Genomic DNA, 20,536 nt, shown 5'->3' on the forward strand with positions numbered 1-20,536 from the left:
GTAGCTTCTTGCAGAAGCCCAGTCACCAGCTTTATATAGTCCCTTGCCTTGCTCAGGTTCCCCAGCTCATCACCTCCCACAGACATTTGCACCTACCTAGAAAAACCCCCAGGGCCAGCCAAGGACATCTCAGAACAAAAAGACCTTGAGAGATCAAGGTGCCTTGGAAGACCCAGAAGCAGCCAGGAGCCCTCGAGCTCTGAGACTTGGCCCCCAGAAAGCCATTAAATTTGAAGGCAGGTCCGGTTTGGTTCTCCCCACCATCAAGGCACCCTACCGTTTTGGGGAATGTGAAATAAAAAATAAAAACAATCTTGAGACATGACTTTCCCTACCTGTCAAATTGGGAAATTAATCCCAGTCTTTAGAGGAAGTGTCCCACAAGCCTGTCCAGCCCACATCTTCCCACTTCCTTCTCGCCTTCCTTCCTTGTGTTACAATCCCTCCTGAGGCTAGATACAGGGCATCAGACCCTGATCCCAGGTCCAAACTAACACTGCAGTTAGGTGAAGACCTGCACTTGGGCGAGGACCCACAGTGAGAATTTACACCTCAGTGTGGAGAGTTTAAGATCCGAGTTACCTCTCCCACATACATTTTCACTAAGACCCTGAGTTAGGCTCGGGAGAGGGGAACCAGCTCGAAGGGACTCCCAATGGCCAACTTCAGGACAGATCATACATCCAACACAGGAATGACTGATTTTAAACCACTGAATTAATAAAAAGTATTGAGTTCCATAGTAATACTCAAAGGCACTAAGGGGGAGGAAAGCTCTTCTTTCCAGAAAAACACCAACTTATAAAGAGGGAAGGAATGATAATGAGAAAATCACCACTGTGCAACCCCAAGTAAATGACTTATTCGGGCAAGGAGGTCAATGGCTGCATAGACCATTAGGTAAGACGTTGCTGAGAAAAGGATATAAACCCAATGCCAAGACATCGCCCACAGATGACTTGCAAAGTACAAAAGGGAGCATGTATTTTGACAAGAGAGAGATCCGGAATCACGGTCTTAAGCAAATGACCAGATAGTCATCACCAGTGATGGGACAACCTCATACTGCTTCTTGTCATGATGCAACATGGTATACCCAACGTCGTTACGACACATTCTTGCTGAAATACTGAATCTGAAACAAATCTAGTCCTGAGAACTGATTTCCAGTTTATAGGAAATGCAGGGGCCAGAGAAAGCACCGTAAACAACACCAGAAGGAAACGATCTGACAAATTCAGAACATGGACAAGTGGCCTGGGATCTTCAAAAAGTCAAGGGGTGAGAACAATGGTTGGGGTAGGTGGGGAAGGTCAGGAGGGGCAGTTACAGAAGAGACTGTAGAGGCCTAAGGACCAAATGCAGAGCATGAATTCTAGTTGGGTCTTAGATCAGCACAAAATGAAGCCAGCTCCAAAGGACATTTTTGGGTTAATCAGAGAAAATTTGTATGAGCCAGAATCTGCTAATATTAGGGAATGACTGTTCCATCTCGTACGTGTGATCATGTTACTGTAGTTACAAAGAATTTTCTTCTTCTCAGGATCCCTGCTAAAGCCTTTAGGAATAAAGTCTGCAACTAGGTTTCAAATGATTCAGCCAGAAAAAAAAAAAAAAGTATATATATATAGAAAGCAAATGCAACAAAATGTTAGCAGTTGCTTCATTTAAGTGTAGGTCATACAGAGCACAGGGTGTTCATCCAAAAACTCTTCTAACTTTTCTTGATGTTTTAAAATATTCAAAATGAAGAGTCAGGGGGAAAATGCCTATTACCTCTACACAGGGGAAAAACTGGAAAGACAGGCACCAAAAATGAACATTATATGGTGAATTATGGGTCATTTCATTTACTTTTTTCTGTGATTTTCAAAATGGCTTAGTAAACAGGTACGTCAGTAATAAAAGAAGAAACAACAGGTGGGGGTGAGTCTGGGCATCAGAGAAGACACCCCCATCCCCGCCCACCTCAGGGGCCCACCTTTGTTGGTGGGATGGGCTGGCAGATGCCCGCTCCTTTTCAAAATGAATCTAAGAAAAGATTAAGTGAAAGGAAAATTGCAAAGTGCTCTATGAATAGGAACCCACACCGCCTCCATCACTACATCATTCCATCACTACCGTCAGCTTTTAGTGTTTAATGCAAATTTTTAAAATTTCTCTCCAGTTGTCCTATAACACCTGCAGGCTGTCTTCCCCCGCCCCACTTCTGCCTGGGGAGCAAAGGGGGAGCCCAACTGGGACGCCCATCATCCGGCCACCCAGCTCAGATTCTCAGCCCGTCTGCTCTGCCCTGTTCCGATTTTCCCGTCAACCTCCAAGCCATCTGACTCAGGGCTCTCCCAGCCCTGCTTCTGCGGCAGGTGGAACTCTCCGCAAGGTTGGCACAACCTCAGAGGGCCCTGCCCCCCACCTTTGCCAACTCCCTGCGGTCTCAGAGGCAGCCCCCTCGCAGGGGTTCTGGGCACAGTGTGGGGAGGCAGTCTGCGCCCACCTGATCTGTCATTTTTCCCACAATTTCTACCACAGTCTCTGCTTTGAGGTCATGGACTGAATAAGAACAGGTTCTTGCCCACAAGTCGGAGAAAGAGACGCTAACAGCTACCGGAATGGAATGGAAAACCGGCTAAAAGAGGGCCTAGGGAAGGGGTGCCTGGGTGGCTCAGTGGGTTAAGCCTCTGCCTTCAGCTCAGGTCATGATCCCAGGGTCCTGGGATCAAGCCCCACATCCAGCTCTCTGCTCAGCTGGGAGCCTGCTTCCTCCTCTCTGTCTCTCTGCCTGCCTCTCTGCCTACCTGTGATCTCTGTCTGTCAAATAAATAAATAAAATAAACAAATAAAAATCTTAAAAAAAAAAAAAAAAAGAGGGCCTAAGGCACTGTGGGACGCCGAGGACCGGCCTGTGGGAGTAGGCAAGCTGGACACTGAAAGAGGCTGGACTTTGTGGGGAAGGGGGCAGGAAGGACACGGGCAAAGGCTAGAGGTGTGACCAATAAGGGAACGAAGAGACAGGGCAGACAAGAGGACACAAGGTCACTGTGTGAGCTGTGCAGTTTGCTCGCACCCAAGAGTGCTGGGAGGGAGCCCCTGTGGCTGAAACCCCGCCCAACCCCGCACTCCAAGCCCAGGCTGCAGAGCTGCGCGTTCCCGGTAGGGGGCGCCATTTTCCTACCGCACAAACACCGTTAAGAACTGACTTAGGCCAAGAAGATGTGGTCCGAAAGTTCAGCTGGGCAGGACCTGGTCAGCCGGATTATGCGGCTTGAACGTCATTGTACAGAGTCGTTTTAGGGTAATTATTCTGGAGCCTTTTATGGGGAGAACCCAGAGAAGAGAATGAGCCCAAGGCTGCTGTGTAGTCTTGTGAACAGATGACAGTGTGTGGAAGGGAGGGGACGGCCTTGGGATACGTTTGAAATCAAGAGGAGGGGGGATGTTTGTTGGAAGGAGGTCAAAAAAGAGGGAAGAATCAAGGCAGGCCCATGTTCTCTGCCTTTCACAGCGGTACCTGGGTAGGATGGAGGCTCCTGGAAGTGGGGCAGGTGGGGCAGATGAGTCTTCTACAGGGCCCAAGGGGCACCAGGGATGCACAAAGACCTGGGGAGGTCTGGGGCTGAAGAGGATGTCAGAGTGAAACAGAGCTGTGGGAGTCCTCCACAGAGGGGCAAGGCTGAAACCTGAAGCCTGGGACAGACTGTGGTACAGGCAAGGGAGGCTGGGGAGGGCCTGCCTGCCTGGGGTGGGCTGGAAGGGGGCCCACAGGAGCCCCAGCAGCAGCCCTGCCTCTGGGCACAAAGGCCAGCTGCAAGGAAGAGAGGTGTGAGTCATCCCCAGGTCCCCCACAGAGTGGACTTTCTCTGCTCAACTTCTGCCACAGCTTTTTAAAAATAATCATTATGTTTCTGCCACTTTTTCTAAGCTCCCCCATCTTTATGCCTTCTCTGGTTTCCATGCCAGTGCTTTATTTTCCCACAAACACTCTTCTATCTATCCGCTGTCTATCTGTCCTCCCCATGTCTCTCACACATCCCAGATACTGAAGCAGACCAGAGAGCCAGGCCTGGGTGAGTGTCTCACCGTGTGCCCCCCAGGGAGACCCCGCCCAGGTGCACCTTCTGATAGGGCCGCACCAAGGGCTGCCTGTGTGCACCTCATGTCCTTTACTCTGCTCAGCATCATCCACGGGGACCCCCAGCGGTCCACTCCGGAGAGAATCCTCCTGCTTCCTTACTCCTTACCATTTTCCCTGCAAAACTGACTTCCATGAAGGGATCCACCAAGTTCTTCTTGTTACTATCAAAGCCGAAGATCTGCTTCACGTTGTCCATCACAGCGTCATCCACTGGGGAGAACACACTGGTCAATGCCCGCCGGCTATCCAACCTCCAAAACCTCACTTTCCAGCTACCTGTCTCCCAACAGTCTTGCGACTCTGTGAGAGAGACGCTGTGGCATCTGTGACAGCCTGGGGATTCCCAGAACAGCAGCCCTTGACCCTGCCCAAACAGCTTTGTTCACCAGCCCCTGCTCTCAAGGACTTTCTGAACAGATCTACCAGAAGAAGCGTCTGCCTTCAGCTCTGGTCATGATCGTGGGGTCCTGGAATCAAGCCCTGAATTGGGCCTCCCTGTTCAGCAGGGAGCCTGCTTCCCCCCTCCCACTCTCCCTGCTTGTGCTCCCTCCCCCCGCCCCTCTCTCTCTGTCAAATGAATAAATGCAATCATTTTTAAAAGAATTTTAATCTATGGTGCTCCAAACCAATATTTTACTGAATTAGTCATATTATGTATAAATGTATATACAGAGAGACGGATAAGTGCCTATGTGTATTAATGGCTTGTATAGATATCTATGTGCATATGAAAGAGAGGAGGGACAGTTAGAGATTATACACCAGCTGCTGTCTACATGAATACAAAAGATAACAACAATTAGCAAATATTTCTGTCTTATTTACCCACCTAGTTCATTTTATTTATATTTAAACAAGCTTGCAGAGAATTAAATATAAAGCACATTTACCTTGAACAAAGCAAACATTTCTATTTCCCCAGTCCCCTATGGGAGCTCACCAGCCTCCCTTCTGCATAGTTTCAACCAACAAATGAAGAAGGTTATTAAGCATGTATTTTAATGACGATTTACTTTCTTAAGGGTTTTCCCCATGATCTGGGTACCATTAAGCTTGTACAGAAGGAATGCATTTCTTTTATTGAGTCATTAGTCAAAGGGGTGAGCAAACCCTCAAATAATTAGCTTTATGCAAGACTTATAAACAAGGACCTAAGTTGCAAACGCTCTCACTGACTCTGCTATGGACAGAAACATTTGATTAGGCTAATAAATGCCTCAAAACAGGGGCTCACCCTTTAAATACGACCTGTGTGTGAGCCTTACTCCAAACCCGGTCAGCGTGAAACACCGGAGAGGTCCCGGCGTCTTTAAAGCCCCTTTAAAGGTCCCCGGGCAGTTCTAGCATGCAGTCTAGAAAAACACCCACGACTTAAAATATTCACCGTGATTCCCCCAGCATTTACTGAGCCCACAGAATGGGGCCAGTGCAGGGCCAGTCACTGGGAGAAACCAGACATGGGCCACCCTGTCTCTCTTGGGAATGTGGCCACAGTGAGTGTGACCCACTGCCCCAGTTGGTCGGGGACGGAGGGGTCTCCCAGGATGGGGGGACTGCAGTGCTGAAACTGGGACCATCCCAGGCAAACTGGAGTAACAGCTCACCAAGAGGACAGATGTTTTTCACTTGTGGAGACACTAAGGCCTTCCACCAGCCAGTGACTTTTTCCCCAGCCCAGGGGCTCTGCTCCCAATGTCAGTCTTGGGCCTCCAACCCAGGGAAGACGCCAGACTCACTCTGCGGTAAGTCCTCAGCTCTGAAGACCTTCAGGCAGAAGTGGGCTCCTCGAAGGGCCACGCCAGTTGGCCTGAGCAGATTGTTTTCGATGTCTTCCTTGTCTTCAGAGGGGTCCTTTCTCTCCAGCTACAATGCAACCAAATGTGATGCCTTAAAGAGTTTGTGAGCACAATATCTCCCCTTCTTCATCCAACACCCCCTAAATGGTGCATTCTGAAGAAAGGTAGCTTTTGCCCTGCTACTTACTAACGTGTGATCTCAGGCAGGATCCTTCCCCCTGAGACTCAACTCCCCGACCTGGACAGTGGAAAGAGTAACACTGACCTTGCAGACTGCTGGACAGATCAACTTCAATAATGTGTAAACACACATGGCGGGCGTTCAAGAATCTCAGTCTCCTGCCTGCTCCACCCATTCCTAAGAGTGCAGAAGTGACGGGTCTAAGCTGGCCTGTCTGTCTTCAGTAACATGTGTTCGTTCACTCAACAAGTGTTTAGTGTCAGTGAGTGATGACTGGGTTGTGCTGAAGGGGGAGGGATGCAGCAGTGAAAAAGGTAGACAGAGGTCCTGCCCCCACAGAGCTCACCATCTCACAGTGAAAGCCCACCTTTAAGCAAGCTCCTGTCCTGCCATTCCACTGTCTGGAATACAGACCCGATGGTGGGAACTGCAGCAACCATATTAGACCATGAGATGGAAGCTGCATGATGAAGATAGCAGGGAGAAGACCAGGAGCCTGCATCTCTGGCCGTTGCGGGAGCACCATGCCAGCTCTGGACTGCCTCCCCAGGCACTTATGAGGGACAGAAACACACTTCAATCTTCCTTAATGCCTATTATTCAGGGTATCTTTGTTACAGCAGCTGAACCTGTATCTTAATTCATGCAAGGGCCCAGGGGAGATGTGAGGGGACCGTGACCTCAGACTCCGGTCTTGTGATGGGAGAGAGGTGGTGATCATGCCTACAAGACTGACCAATCACGTGCATGTGGACTGACAGATGTGGGACTGAGGGTTGAGGAATGAAAGGCCTCTAGCTTGGGAGGCTGAGTGGATGACGGTGCCGTTTCCTAAGATGTCACCTAACACAAGATGGGCAAGATCATGGGAGGTGAGCAGCAGAGGAACACGAGTTTTCCTATGTTAAGTTAGAGGGGCCTAAGGGACATGTTTCTGTGGCTTTATTACTCAGCAACTGAAACTGAGTGTCTAGAGCTCCAAAGATCCAAGTTGGATCAATTTAGGAGCCTCATGTGGACAGAGATGGGCTCCATGAAAGTGAGGGTCAAGGACACAGCAAAGAGGCAAGCAAGGGAACTTTATTAAGCCACTGAATTTGAAGGATCCATAAAACAAACAAACAAACAAACAGCAAGAATCAGGGAAAATCACCCATGCTAAGGAAGAAGAGAATTTGAATTAAGTCATGGGCTCTGGAATCAAAGGCTGTGGAGGAACAGAGAGGATTAATAGCAGAGAAGAGCCCCTGGAGGTTGGCAATGGGGACCTTCCAGGCTTCAGGGAAGGAAGATAGCAGGAATCCTCATGAAGAGGAGAAAGAATGAGCAGCTGGGAGAGGAGGAGAGAAGAGGTACCCCAGCATGCCCCCTGATGAAGTTGGTCATGCCTGGAAGCAAACTGCAAGCAACCTGGAGAAGAGCCGTGGGGAGAAAGGAGAGAAGTGGTCGAGGGTGTTTGAAGGTAGGGAAATCCTGAGCCCGGTACAGGTCTAAGGGCAGAAGAGAAGACACCAGGAAGAGCAGGGAGAACAAGATGGTGGAGGACCGGAGCACAGGGCAAAGGAGACAGGAAGCTGGGGAAGTGAGAAAAGACAAATGAAGTCAGAAATGAGGACAGAAGGAGCTTCGGGAGTTTCTATTGTTCACCACTGTGCAGCTCTGCCTCTCTCAGGAGGCAGAGAATGAGGCTTAGGAAAGAGAGCAAAGTCTGGAAACAGCACTGTGGCGAATGGGACAAGGAGTAAACCACACTCAAGTAAGAGAAGAGGTTGATAGCACCCATGTTCACCTAGCCAGCACCTCCAGGTGACTTCTGCCACTGAAAGTGACCAAGGAGTGGTGTAAACAGTGAGGGATGGTGGGGTCCTGAGGTGTGGCAGGAGACCCCTACTATGGGGCCAGGAAGCACGTGGTGAGAGCTGTGGTGGAGGATGGTGTCCAGGCTGGAGGAGGGGAGGGCATGGCAGGAGGGCACTAATGGATTGCGAAAACCAGGAGAGGCTGGTGGGGGGGGGGGGGGGTACTGTAATGCCAGGGAGGAAGGACTGTCTTTCAGCAGGGGTGACAGAGTGGTGGAGAGAGGGATTTCTGAACTCAGGGTCTTAAAGGAAATAAAATCAGATGTCGGTGGCTCATCAGTGAGGGTATGTCACACCTCAGGACAATGGCGAAGGTGAGAATCGGGAAGCAGGGATGCCCCTGGACCAGCTCTGCCTATGGGAGGGGTAGGTAATAGCCCAGAGAGGGAGAAACAACCAGCAAAGCAGCCTGTAATTAAAGGAGGAGGCCGTGCTGAGGTTGGGAAGAGCCACCGGCCGGAAGGCTGCAGTGGGAACACCGAAGCTGGCTGCTCCTCCCATTCCAGAACCCACGGAGAGTCAGAGCAGAAAGTAGGGGCTTCTGTCTGAGTTGGTTTCAAAAGAAGTGGCTTCATCAGGAAAAAGCAAGGTTCCAATTCATAGGAAGAAGAGGAAGAAATCTTTTAGAGACGGGTGATAGACTCAGAGATGCCATGAGAAGGAGCAAGATGGCATGATGTTTGGAAAGACATGCTACAGAAGGACAGGATGGGACTGCATGGGACAAAAGAGAGGGACAGGTCTTTTTAGGTGGGGCTTGCCCATTGGAGCTCCATCAGCCCGCCGTACAGCACAGAACCCTGCGCTCTCCGTCCCCAACCCCCTCCACTGTGACTTTCTGAGCCCTTGTCATCAGCCAACTCCTATTCCTGACTCTCATATAACTTGCCCTCTGCCTCCTACCACTCTTCTCCCCTGGAGATCTGATTTCCCCACTCTTGCCTCTCCCTCTCCTCTTGGCCATCCCAGGCTGGGAAGAGAAGGCCACACCTTGCACCTGCACCCCCCCCATCACTCCACCATGTCTTTTATCTGAAGACCCCATCACCCCATGCACCACTCTTCCCCTGGTTCTCACTGACACCATCCACCAAGCCGAGGACAGGTGCTCACCTTTCCTTCCTGACTTCAGCACCTGCCTTGACACTTGCCTATTTGATTTCCAATTCTCCCATAAGATAATCCACATCAATGTGGTCAAGTCATTCACCAACAAGGTTCCCTTCCTCCACCAGCAGCTCCCCTTAGTCTCCCCTTCCCTTCCGCTACTAGAGGTATGGTCACATGTGGAACCTCCAGCCACTCAGGGCCACTCCTCTAGCAAAACCTTGACCACTGAAACCCTTCTCTGAAGATAGCTTGCAACCTATCTGCCTCCTCCAACCTCCCCACTCACACAGAGCAGAGCTCCCAACACAGCTTGGCACACAGCAGGTGCTCAATAAATGTGCGTTCCCTACCCTTTCCCTATTCTCCGTCCCCCTCACCAGCTCTAATCCTTGCACTCCTGCACCCTCCCCACCCAGCACCGCCAGCCATGTCCCAATCCCCAAGCTACTTTGGCCCTGCGCTTCCCCTAGTCCTGCCCTCCCCACGCCCAACACCTCAGCTGTCCGCCCACCTGCTTCCAGGCCTCTGAGTATAATGACGTTCTACAGAGCTGGGCGATCTTGTGTCCTTCCATTTATCTGGAATTAACCCTTCCTCCCTCTCCCACAGCTATTCTCAACTTTCTTTCTTGCCAAACATAAAAGATGCTGATACCTCCCCAGGTCTGCACACCTATCTCATTCTTCCCATCTCCAACTTGAACTTGACTTACTGGTGTGTAAAGATGATAATGGTATATTCTCAGGGGATAAAATTCAACTTGGAGTAGAATATAGAGAATGATCTCACTTTTGCAAAAAAGAAAAATATACAACAGTTTGGTGGTTGTCGGGGGGTGGGGGAGAGTGGACTGGAGGAAGGGGGTCAATGTGTACAAACTTCCAGTTATCAGGTAAGTAGAAGTCACGAGGATATAATGCACAGCACAGAGACTCTATTAATAATTCTCTGTTGCGCATTTGAATGTTACTGAGAGAATAGATCCTAAAAGTTTGAAACTTCATAAGGCGATGGATGGTAACTAGACTTACCATGATGATCATTTCACAATGTATACAAATAATGAATCGTTTATTCATTATATGACTGAAACTAATATAATGTTGTATGTCAATTACATCTCAATTGTAAAAAGTAATTAAAAAAAATAGATGGGGCACCTGGGTGGCTCAGGTGATTAAACGTCTGACTCTTGGTTTTGGCTCAGGTCGTGATCTCTGGGTTTTGAGATCAAGCCCTGCATTGGGTTCCATGCTCACGCCGAGTATGCTGGGACTCCATCTCCCTCTCTCTCCCTCTATCCCCTGATAGGTGGAGGAGCTGTGAGGAGGACCCCCGCAATGTACTCACAGGTGCTTCATCTCCAGGCCCCAGAACACAGAGGCTTGCTTTCAGGTAACCTCTGGCCCCAGCAGAGAAATCGTCAGGGTCCGAGAGGAGGAGCCACTTCCTCAGATAGGCATGTCCTAAGAGAGACAACATCCATTGGTGAGGGCAGAGTTAGAAGGACCCATGTCTGCCACCACATCCAGAGCCCGGAGCCAACTACATCTGGATGATGAGGGATTTATTCACAGGGACATTGGGGCCAGACTTTGAGTGTTCATGTAGGCCAAGAAGAGTCTGCCAAAGCCAGACCCCAGGCCATTTACCTCCCTTTCAGGAAGTGACTGGACCAAAAGCCAGGGTGTGAAGAAATCTAGACTTGGTATCAAAATGGCCCACCCCTGTCAGAGGGGACTTCATCTCCAACAACATTTGCTTGGGGCCTTCCAAATTTAGCATCCCTGGCTGGGCCAGCCAAGACCCATGAGAAGGTTTGATCTCCATGAGGGCCTAGGTGACTTGGAAGATGGAAGCCTGCCTTCTCTTCTTTCCTGCGGCTCTCATCTCCAGGATCAGACTCTACCTCTAAAGTCTAAAACCCCCAAGGGAAAAAGGCGATTGTCCCAAATGGCTGTGCCCAACATCCTCCAGAACCAAAATGCAAGGATATGGCCAAAGGGATGAGGACGTGACTCACGGGGCTCTCTGTAGATGGTACCCACGTCCATCTGAAATTAAACCGAGAAACACAAGTCAAACTCTTGTCCTTGGAGCATTCAGTGAAAGATGGTACATTATGCCATTTCATTAAAAACCATGCTTTGAAGATCATTTGGAGACATGGAGAAATGTTCATCAGCTGACGTTACGTGGAAAAAGTGCAGAATACATGTTCAAAGTTTGGTAAGGTTCATTGGCGCATAGGAAAGAATGGGCAAAAGAAACACAACAGAAGGGTGACTGTGCTCTCTCTGGCTGGTAGACTTAGGTGTTAGTTTTATTTTATTTTTTTATTTTTTCCTTTCCTATATTTTATAATTTTCTATAAAAATTCATAGATCAATGGAACATGGATGGTCCGGGAGCTTGTGCACAGAGATAGCCGGAGATACGTGAGAACTCTGTACTTTCCACTCTAGTTTGCTATGAACCTAAAATCACTCTAAAAAATTTGATCATGGATTACTTTCATAATTAGAAAAAAAGAAAACAATTTTTTACCTTAACCTCTGGGTTCTCAGACTACGGATATGCTTCAAAGATTAGAGATTCAAGACATAGAACCCCATTCATTACAGAATGACCCAGGTCCGATCCCATTCTTTTTTAATAACTGCTTTTCCAGAAAAATTGCCTTCGTTTTTTATCTTGTGACTACTTCCCAGAGAAGGGGTCATATTTTATTTCGATAGCAAGAGGAGGTTAAAATAAGCCTGTACTCCTTCTTCCATTTGATAAATGCCTAAAGATTCAAAAATGAAAAAATCAGTGAGGTTTGCATTAAAACACCATTCGTGAAGATCTCCATTGCTAGCTACTTGCCTTTACTTCCTGAGATTTGTTGATGCCTCCCTGGGAGCTGAGTCCTAGTCAGTCCTTGGTTCTCTAAAGTGCATTCTTCGCTTCTGTACTCTATGGGACAAATGGGGATGGGGAGGGCAGACTCCCCCGTCTCCCCTGTGTCTCACCCTGATCCCCCTGGACTCTACATCTGGACTCCACTTGCAAGCCAGAGCACCAGTGTCACCCTGGCCTGAGTCAGAATTAGGGGGAAGGCCACCTAACCACCAATGTCACTGTCTGTCCAGATATAAGGACAGATATGAATCAGAATAAGAAGCCAAATTCCCCCTGTTGGACATAAGGGAAAAGATTTCCCTCTCCACTCTTTCTGTCAAATCTTTTACCTTGGAAACCTTATAAATATAAGTATTTTCTCTGCTTTTTCTGTGGGAAGGGAGGGGCAGGCCTTCAGCACAGGCCTGGGTCCAAGTTGTAAAAAAAAAAACAAAAACCCTCATCACAAAAATGCAAGCTTATCTGTTTCTCCCTCTGGAGAAAGTCAGTTAGCTAACACTGATGGTCAACCCATCACCAGGTGGTGAGGATGAACTGTGCATGGCGAGGGCCCGGTCCTTCGTCCGCCGTGAGGACTACTTACCTGCGAACAGGTAAGGGGTGGGTTGTAAAGGATTTCTCAGTGATGTAAAGGATTTCCTGCTGCCTTTACAATCTCCTAGTGGATAGCCTGTCGTGTGCATCACCTTCTGGATTGATACGTATCCAATAATAAAATTCTGTTCTTTCTCTACGACCTCTGTGGAGAGGATTTTTGAGTTTGGAGATTTTGTCTTGACTTTTTTTTTTTTTTTTACTGCATTTCCCAACACTGACCAAGAGGGACAGGACCCCCAAAGTACCAGTCTCTGCACATTACCTACAGAATCTCCAGTAACATGAATTAGCAACAACTAACTGCTTTCAAAAAAAATACATAATTACCCGGAATTCCCCAATGAGAGCATCTGTCCGGAGAGAACGGGAGTCTACCACCTGGGAGAGGGAGATAAATTAAAACTCTCATTTACAAGTAAATGTTGGCCCATACAGGACCCAATACAACAGTTCTTCCCTCCCAAACAGTAACAGCCAACACTTAGAGCACGCACTCTGTTCCGAGACTGCTCTGAGCAAAGTTTAAACTCACATGAACCCCCTGAGTAGGTACTATTATTATGCCCACTTTACAGATGAAGGAACAGAGGCCCAGAGAGGCTACAGGACTTGTAGAGCATCAACAACCCCTAAACAACAGAAGCAGGTGCAGAACCCACACCTTCAAAAAATAAACCATACTGCCTTTCAGAAGAAAGGCCAAAAAGAGGGGGGGGGGGAGAACTGAGGCCCAAAGAAAGAAGCTTTTGGCCAGAAACAGGCACATGTGCAAACAAAATAAAATAAAAATCAGGGTCTGCAGCAAGAATGACTTCAGAACCCTGACCTTTGGCCCCGTGGGTTGTGCTGGGCAGTGGGGGTTCCCCACTCTGCTGTTGCCTCCATCTGAGCTGCCAAAGGCATTTCTGTGACTAACAGAGCTTGGCGGTGAGCCACACCCGTCACCTGTGCCCTGGTCTGCACGGCTTCTTCCTCACACTCGCTCACACTCACACTGATTGATAGGTGCACACACACGTGCACGCTGATACACGTGGCATGCAAGCGAGTGTACACATAACCAACAGAGGAGACTGATTGCTGAGACATACCGTGATAAAGATGGGCTCCTCGAACAGCTCCGAGGGAGAGTCAAACATGTTGAAGAAGAGAGTCTGTGATTCGGGGCAAAAGGGAAATGAATGAGTGCCTGCCCATGCCAGGGGCCAAGGAGAGGGTCAGCCTTCAGGTCTGGTCCACCCAGAAGTGTGGACTGAGCTCAGCCCAACAGCAGGCTCTGGGATTCCACAAGTTCTGAGGTATCCCGCCCTTGACCTCACAGAGGTTGTCATCTCGGTGGGGTAGAGGCTGGCCCTACGGTGTGTCAGAGACGTGGAGCACTGGGAGCCCAAGGCAGGAAGAAGAGCCAGAACCACCCTCCCACCCCAGTTCCTCAGATGACCTACTAGGGACCCAGCATATCTCTCGATTTGAAAACCAAATGGACTGTCCCGTGTCTGCTATGCACTCTCAATTTGGAAGGGCCGGCGTGGTCCTCATCCTTATACCCAGCATCTCCCACCTCATTGAAGAGCGGGCTGTTTCCCTTGTGGATCCGTGTCCTCTTGGTCTGCCCAGCAGCTGTGACCTTGACCACAGGCTTGATATTCACCCCTGGCAGCTGGCGCCCCTCGATCACTTGCACCCTGATCTGGAAGCCAAGAGAAGCCATGAGCAGGAGGAGGGGGGATGTCGTCAGGCCCCAGGAGAGTCGGAAATCTCAGGGACCATTCTCACTGCTGGCTTCTGGGGAAGGGTATTAAAAAGGTATTAGGAAGAGCATTATAAGAACAGTCATATTTTTCTGTCAAGGTCCCTTCCATCTCTAAAAACCCCATAGTTCCGCACAAGAGCTGCCAAGCTGCCCCAAGAAAGCTCCCAGCTCTAAATTCGAGGGCTGCACCGAGGACCCAGAGCCCAGCTCATTCCACGCGGCCGTTGGGACAAGCCTTCCCTCAGACCCCTTGACGCCTGCACATCTAAGCGGCCTCAATGTTCCTCGCTGACAGCTCCCTCAGGGGCTGAAATGACACAGTGGATTGATCCCACTTTTTATTCTTCATAAGATACAATGTTTTCTCACATTCTGAGAAATAAATTAAGAGTTTTCTCTATTGAACTTTAAATAGAGAAAGGTTTCAGGAAGATCTGTGCTTCCAATTTTAGGCAAAATATTTTAAAACATGAAATTTTAAAATACAAGAACAATTTTCATGGAAAAATACGATGTTTACTGGTTTTAAGTTTCAGTCGACATTTATTTTTTGATGGACTGAACAATGCTTTTCTTTAAGCCATATTACAGAAGAATATATTACTAATAATATCGGGAAGGTAGATCCATGATTTTTTATTCTCTTCATTTTCCTGTATTTTCTGTTTTCAACAAGAAACATACATTAATTTTCAAAGGGGAAAAAAGCAGTAAGTACATGACTTGGGAATAAAAATAATAATAATGTCAGAATTTTGTCGCTCAGACAAATACACAGCGGTTACAGCTAGTACTTTCACTTAAATTACCAAGATTTAGAAGTAAAATGTATTTTTACAATTTGTGGCACTTGGTAAAGAGCTAAGTTTCCTGTCTTTAACTTTAAAAGTAGTTCTGAAGAGCTCAGTATCACTAAATGCAACGATATCAACATGGGAAATTTCGTAGAAAAGAAAAAGAATAAGCAAAGGACAAAAATTAAAATGCAAATAAAACGGGATAGGTTTTTGGATTAAAATATGCCCGAGGGTTCATAGTAACGGTTTATTCTGTGAAGAGCTTGATCACGCTCAAATTCTACACAGCCTTCGGAAGAATCCATGGGTATAAGGAAGGACATGGATCAAGAGAGAAAACAAAGAGCTAGACAGAGCTTCCTTGTCTGGGGATCTTGTTAAAATGCAGATTCTGATTCAGCAGGACTGGCGGTCTGCGTTTCCATCCAGCTTCCAGGTGCTGCTCCTGCTGCTGGCCCAAGGACCACACTATGAGAAACCAAAAGCTAGCTAGCCAGATAAAGCCTTGTTGGAATGCACGTAACAAATGTAAAGATGGGCTGAATCTCTCCAGCGCTCCCCTCAACCTTTTTTGTAAAGCACAAAACCAGGGGCCTGTGTTCTGAGGCCACAACGTGTGACCTGCTCATTCTGCATCTGCTGGGGACCGGGGGAACCACAGACTCCTGACTAGAAGAGCTCTTAGGACCTGCTCCAGGCTGGACAGACAGTATTAAAAGAGGAGACTGCGGTCAGAGAGTCAGCCCATTACCTGGAAGTCCTGCGGTTTGTCCGACAGCAGCCTTCTGGGAGTGGGAGCACTTCTTTTCCTCTTGCTCCCAGGGTGGTAGGGAGGCGGATGAGAAGGTGGCTTTCTTGGGGTGGTGGGTGCCCCGGGGCCTGGGGCACCGCTCTGATCCAGCGATGGCTCTGCCTCATCTCCCGTGAGCCCCTGGTCCTCGGTGTCCTCCTCTCCCCCTGTGTCTGGGCGGAGAGGCTACTAATAAGGGCTGGTCCCTCTGGCCTGGTGCTTGGGACCCTACCCAGCCAATGGAGGAGCCAAAGGGCTTGGGCACGAAAACCCACCACCACCTCCCCTCCTGTCAGTGAGCCAGGATGGATGAAGGAGAAAGAGGAGCTTCCAACAGCTGAGATGTGAAGGTGGTCAGTCCAGTTAGTCAACAGGAAGGAAAGAAATGGCCCTAGCCCTCCCCGCCATGTCCTATGGGATCAGCGCCTCTGACCACCTTGTCCCAGGTCCCACTCTGATGAGCTGACAGATGGCAACAGTGAGCTGGTTACAGGTGGTAGGATCAGGATCAGGAGAGCCTGACCCGGGTCTCACCCGTGGGGGCCAGCCACTTCTTTCCAGAGTTTCTCGTGTCCACGGTGCTGTCACTGAGCAGGGACCAAGTCTCAGCCCGGCTCTGTCCCCCACCTGGCATAGGGGCAGGGTACAGCCCCAGGAGGCGAGGAAGGAGCTGGGTGAGGGGAGCCAACCTAGGGCATCCCCACCCCCCAAGCTTGCTCTCCCTGGATACCCAAGCCTGGCACAAAATTCAGAAATTGTTCCCATGTCTGCTGAAGACTGTCCCTTCTCACCACCTTCCAGGCAGGACTGGGGATTTGTGACCGTTGGGAGCTTTCCCTGCATAGCCAGAACCCTAACTCAGTCGGACCCACCTCCAAGGTGGTTCCAGAGCACTCGGGGCCTTCACCCCCCATTCTGTCACCAGGAGCACCCCTTCTTTCTGCCCACCACCCACCCTGCCCAGGAACCTACGCCCCAGTCCGGATTGCTCTCCTCATCTCCAAGCTCACACTGCGTGGAGCTCCAACAACGTAGCTGGACGGGGCAGGCTCAGGGCACACCCCTAGCAGAGGCTGCTAGGGTTTGAAGGCCGTGTTTGCCTCTGGCTCCCTTCACCCAGAGAGAAACTGCAGACTCTTTCCCATGGCCAAGTCCCCACCTGGCCCATCTGTGCAGCTTTCTGCACACTCCAGCAGGCCGGACCATATGGAGGCCTCACCAGCCTCACAGCGGCAAGCCCAGCACCCTGGCGGGATCCTTCTGTGACAAGGCCAGCAGAGGCAAGTGAAGAGAACTGAGACAACCCTGGAACTTGCTAACTCAGTCTGCTCATTTCACAAATGATAAACGACAGGCCCAGAGAGGGAGCGTGGCCAGCCCAAAGTCACACAGCTACTTGGTGCCAAAGTCAAGAAAGGAAGCCATGTCCCTTGGCATCTGCCCAGGGCTCTTTCAAGGCACACCCAGTTGTGTTGTTACAACACCATGGCCAAAGGCCTAGGAAGTCCCAGAACAGGGAAGCATTCACCTCTGGGGTATCTCCTGGGGCAGATCCCATCCCAGCAAAGGTGTGCCGTCCCACCCAGCTCCCAGCTGCCCAGTGCCGAGCAGCAGCCCAGGCACAGCCCCTCCCCAGGAGGGCTTCCTCACACCGATCCTAGTGGCACTTTCCCTGTGTGGCAGAAGGCCACTCTCAAGACCTCCCATCCACTGGTGTCCTCTCTTCTATGGACCTGGGCAGCCCCCGAAGGCTCACGCTGGCCTCCTGCCCCCAGGCTCCCACACTGCTGCCAGGTTTCTCCCCGGGGCCCTGCCAGGGTGGGCTCCTCACCAGCCATCATATCCTTGTTGGGCAGAGTGGGCGAGGGTTCCAGAGATGCAGAGGGCGGGAACAGGGGCACAGTTCCAGGGAGTGGTGTGTAGGACACCTGTAGGACCAGCGAGGCCTGGAAGAGATGAGGGCGGGAGGGCAGCAGGTTAATGCACTGGCCTCGGACCACCACCGGCCAGCATCCTTTCTGCTCCTTTTACCGCTTCGCCAAGGAAGATGGCACGGATGGGGGTCAGGTTTGCAGGAGGCTGGGTCAAAGCCACCCCAGGGGCCCATCAGCATGGGCAAGTGGCCTAAAGCACAGAATCCAGAGTCAGCTTCTGCCACCTAGAAGCTGTGCGATTTTGGTCAAATTCCAGAACCTCGTTGTGCCTTGCTTCCCTCATCTGTAAAATGAGCATACCAACAGCTATCGTACCTTCCTTGTAGGGTCAAATGGCAATGAAAGTAGCGGACAGAGCACATCATAAGCTTCTATAAATGAATCAGCCATTCAACCTCCCCTGCAGGATTTTTCAACCCTCAGCCTAAGCCCATCTTCAGGACAAAGGCCGCTTGGCCACTCCTGCTTAGTTGAGGGCCCTCCCCTGTTTCCCCACAGGCAGCTCGGCCTCACTCTGCTGAGGCCCCAGCTAGCTCGGGGAGTCTCAGGGTGCTGCTCACCTTTCTGAGCCCTCTTCCCTCCCAGCAACACCCCTGTCCTCCCCATCTCAACTTCAGCTATTCCAGCTTTGACCGGCTGAGGGGAGAGTGACTAGTCACCCCACTCTCACGGGCCAGGAAAGCCTGCCCTGTGTTTTCATCCCACTGACACACTGCCCTACTTACCCAAACAAGACCTGTACTGCTCAAAGGGCCCCAGAACCTGAGAAATCAGCCTCAGCAGGCTCTCCAGTCTTACAGCTCCTAGGCCAGTGGGGGGCTGGCCCCAGCCTTCCCTGGTACTGTAGGTCCAGCAGGCCTCCTGGAGCAGTCTTTTTATGGATCAAAATAATAAGTGCTCTATTTAAGGAAATTTAGAGAGTACAGAAATCTTAAAGAAAAATAATAATGTAGGTGGCTCAGTGGGTTAAGCATCCGACTCCTGAGTTCTGCTCAGGTCATGATCTCATGGGTCAGGATCTCATGGGTCTTGAGATAAGCTCTGCATGGGGGGCTGGGGGAGGAGCGAGGGTCGATGCTCAGCGGGGAGTCTGCTTGAGATTTTCTCCCTCTTCCCCTCCTCCCATTCGTGCTTCCTCTCTCTCTCTCTCTCAAATAAATAAATCTTTAAAAAAGGAAAGAAAGAAAGAAAGAAAGAGAAAATACAAGAGAAAACAAATTTCCATAATTCCACCTTTATTCACATTTTGATCTAATTCTCCCCAATCTTTTTAAACAAACACTGTACAGCCCTGCTGTATAGAAAATGTTTTTCTATTTTACTTGCATTAGACAGTAAGCATTTCCCAGGCTTTGACAAATCCTTTATAAACATAATTGTTAACAATGCATAATAGCCTCTGAGCAGCTCAGCATAATTCACTAGACATCTCTACTGAGTAATATCAGGGATTCTGGAAACTCCTGGGGCAAATCCTGGTCATCAGACAAAAAAAGGCCACAGGTACTGGATGGCTCCGGTCTGAGGCTTGAACCCCCAGACTGGGGCGTGGGCAGGGGCAGCCAGGCTAAGGCAGGGCAGGACCTGCGGAAGGGTGGGGCTCACAACGCCAAGGAAGGAAGACAGCGCCAGCTCAGCATCCCGTGAGACCCAGGGAGAGGCCGGGAAGGCAATGAGACCCTTTCTGTCCTGGAACCGAGGCTCTGCCTTCATGCCTGCCATGCAGGTTTGAGAACCACCAGCAGGTGTCGCTACTTGAGCAGGCAGCTAGCTATGCACCCTAAGCTCCTGCAGCCCAAAGAGGAAAGAACAGCTTCTGGGGCCCCTCCCAGGTCCCCAAACCTGCTCATCACCACCCCTGAATCCTGGAGATTCCACTCAGCAGGTCTGGCGTAAACCTGGGCATTTGTATTTTCAACAACTGTCCTGGGGTTTCCCCCCACTTCATCAAAAGGCAAGTTGGGCTCTTGGGAAAAATAACTAAGTCTAGGGCTTGGCCAGGGAAGATAGATGACCCTGGAACATTTTTGTGACAGAAAGCAAGGAAATACCCAAAGAATGATAGAAACATGTCCAAAGGACACAGAAACCTATTTTCACAGACTCCCACTGGCCAAATCTGGGAGAATTTAAATATGAAAATAAATACAGAGGCAGACTAAAACATTGAATAAAATTTCTGAACACAGAAATAAATAGGACCGAAGAAAGCTTTTCCTTACAGTGAAATACCAACAAACAAATGCAGAAAAATATAATTGGCTTAGGACATCACCATCTGACAACCATCAAAACAAGAATTAATTCAACCAAGGAAACAAGAATGGCTGTGAAAACGGCCAGGTAAAAGTTGGATGAGGAACAGAGTATTTAGAGTCACAAAGTACCTCCCCCCACAATTCCTACCTATTAGAAAAGAGAAGGAACTGGTGATCAGTGGAGAATGCCAGCAAAGGCAACATTAATCAAATGCTCAAGGTTAAGAGCACAGTCATCCAGATACAATGAGAGCAACATCTGTTTGCTGTGTTCTCCTCCTGCCAAAGACACCCAGACTAAATCAAATTGCAAGGAAACCTCAGACAGACCCAAACCGGGAGATATTCTACAGGAGAACTGGCCTACATTCCCCAAAGCATCAAGGTCCCAAGGTTGTAAAAGTCAAAGAAAGACTGAGGAATTC

General features: G+C 49.5%; 1 protein-coding gene across 11 annotated transcripts in view; it reads right to left on the minus strand.

Moving 5' to 3' along the window:
* Positions 1–20,536, minus strand: part of DYSF (dysferlin) — a 203,591-nt gene that overhangs the window by 136,244 nt on the left and 46,811 nt on the right. For 7 of the 11 annotated variants that reach the window (XM_032873658.1, XM_032873665.1, XM_032873662.1 and 4 more), the window contains 10 exons: positions 17,751–17,865; positions 16,454–16,546; positions 15,881–16,092; positions 14,141–14,269; positions 13,671–13,733; positions 12,907–12,957; positions 11,102–11,132; positions 10,429–10,544; positions 5,869–5,995; positions 4,239–4,342 (listed from right to left, as the gene is read on the minus strand). In XM_032873658.1, coding sequence (XP_032729549.1) covers positions 4,239–4,342; positions 5,869–5,995; positions 10,429–10,544; positions 11,102–11,132; positions 12,907–12,957; positions 13,671–13,733; positions 14,141–14,269; positions 15,881–16,092; positions 16,454–16,546; positions 17,751–17,865 — 1,041 coding nt within the window. The remainder of the gene's footprint in view (positions 1–4,238; positions 4,343–5,868; positions 5,996–10,428; positions 10,545–11,101; positions 11,133–12,906; positions 12,958–13,670; positions 13,734–14,140; positions 14,270–15,880; positions 16,093–16,453; positions 16,547–17,750; positions 17,866–20,536) is intronic. The other 4 variants (XM_032873663.1, XM_032873666.1, XM_032873667.1 and 1 more) reach the window with 1 other exon arrangement.

This window comes from Lontra canadensis, unplaced genomic scaffold, assembly GCF_010015895.1.
Source record: "Lontra canadensis isolate GAN:19392208 unplaced genomic scaffold, GSC_riverotter_1.0 scaffold50, whole genome shotgun sequence".
Taxonomy (NCBI): Eukaryota; Metazoa; Chordata; class Mammalia; order Carnivora; family Mustelidae; genus Lontra; species Lontra canadensis.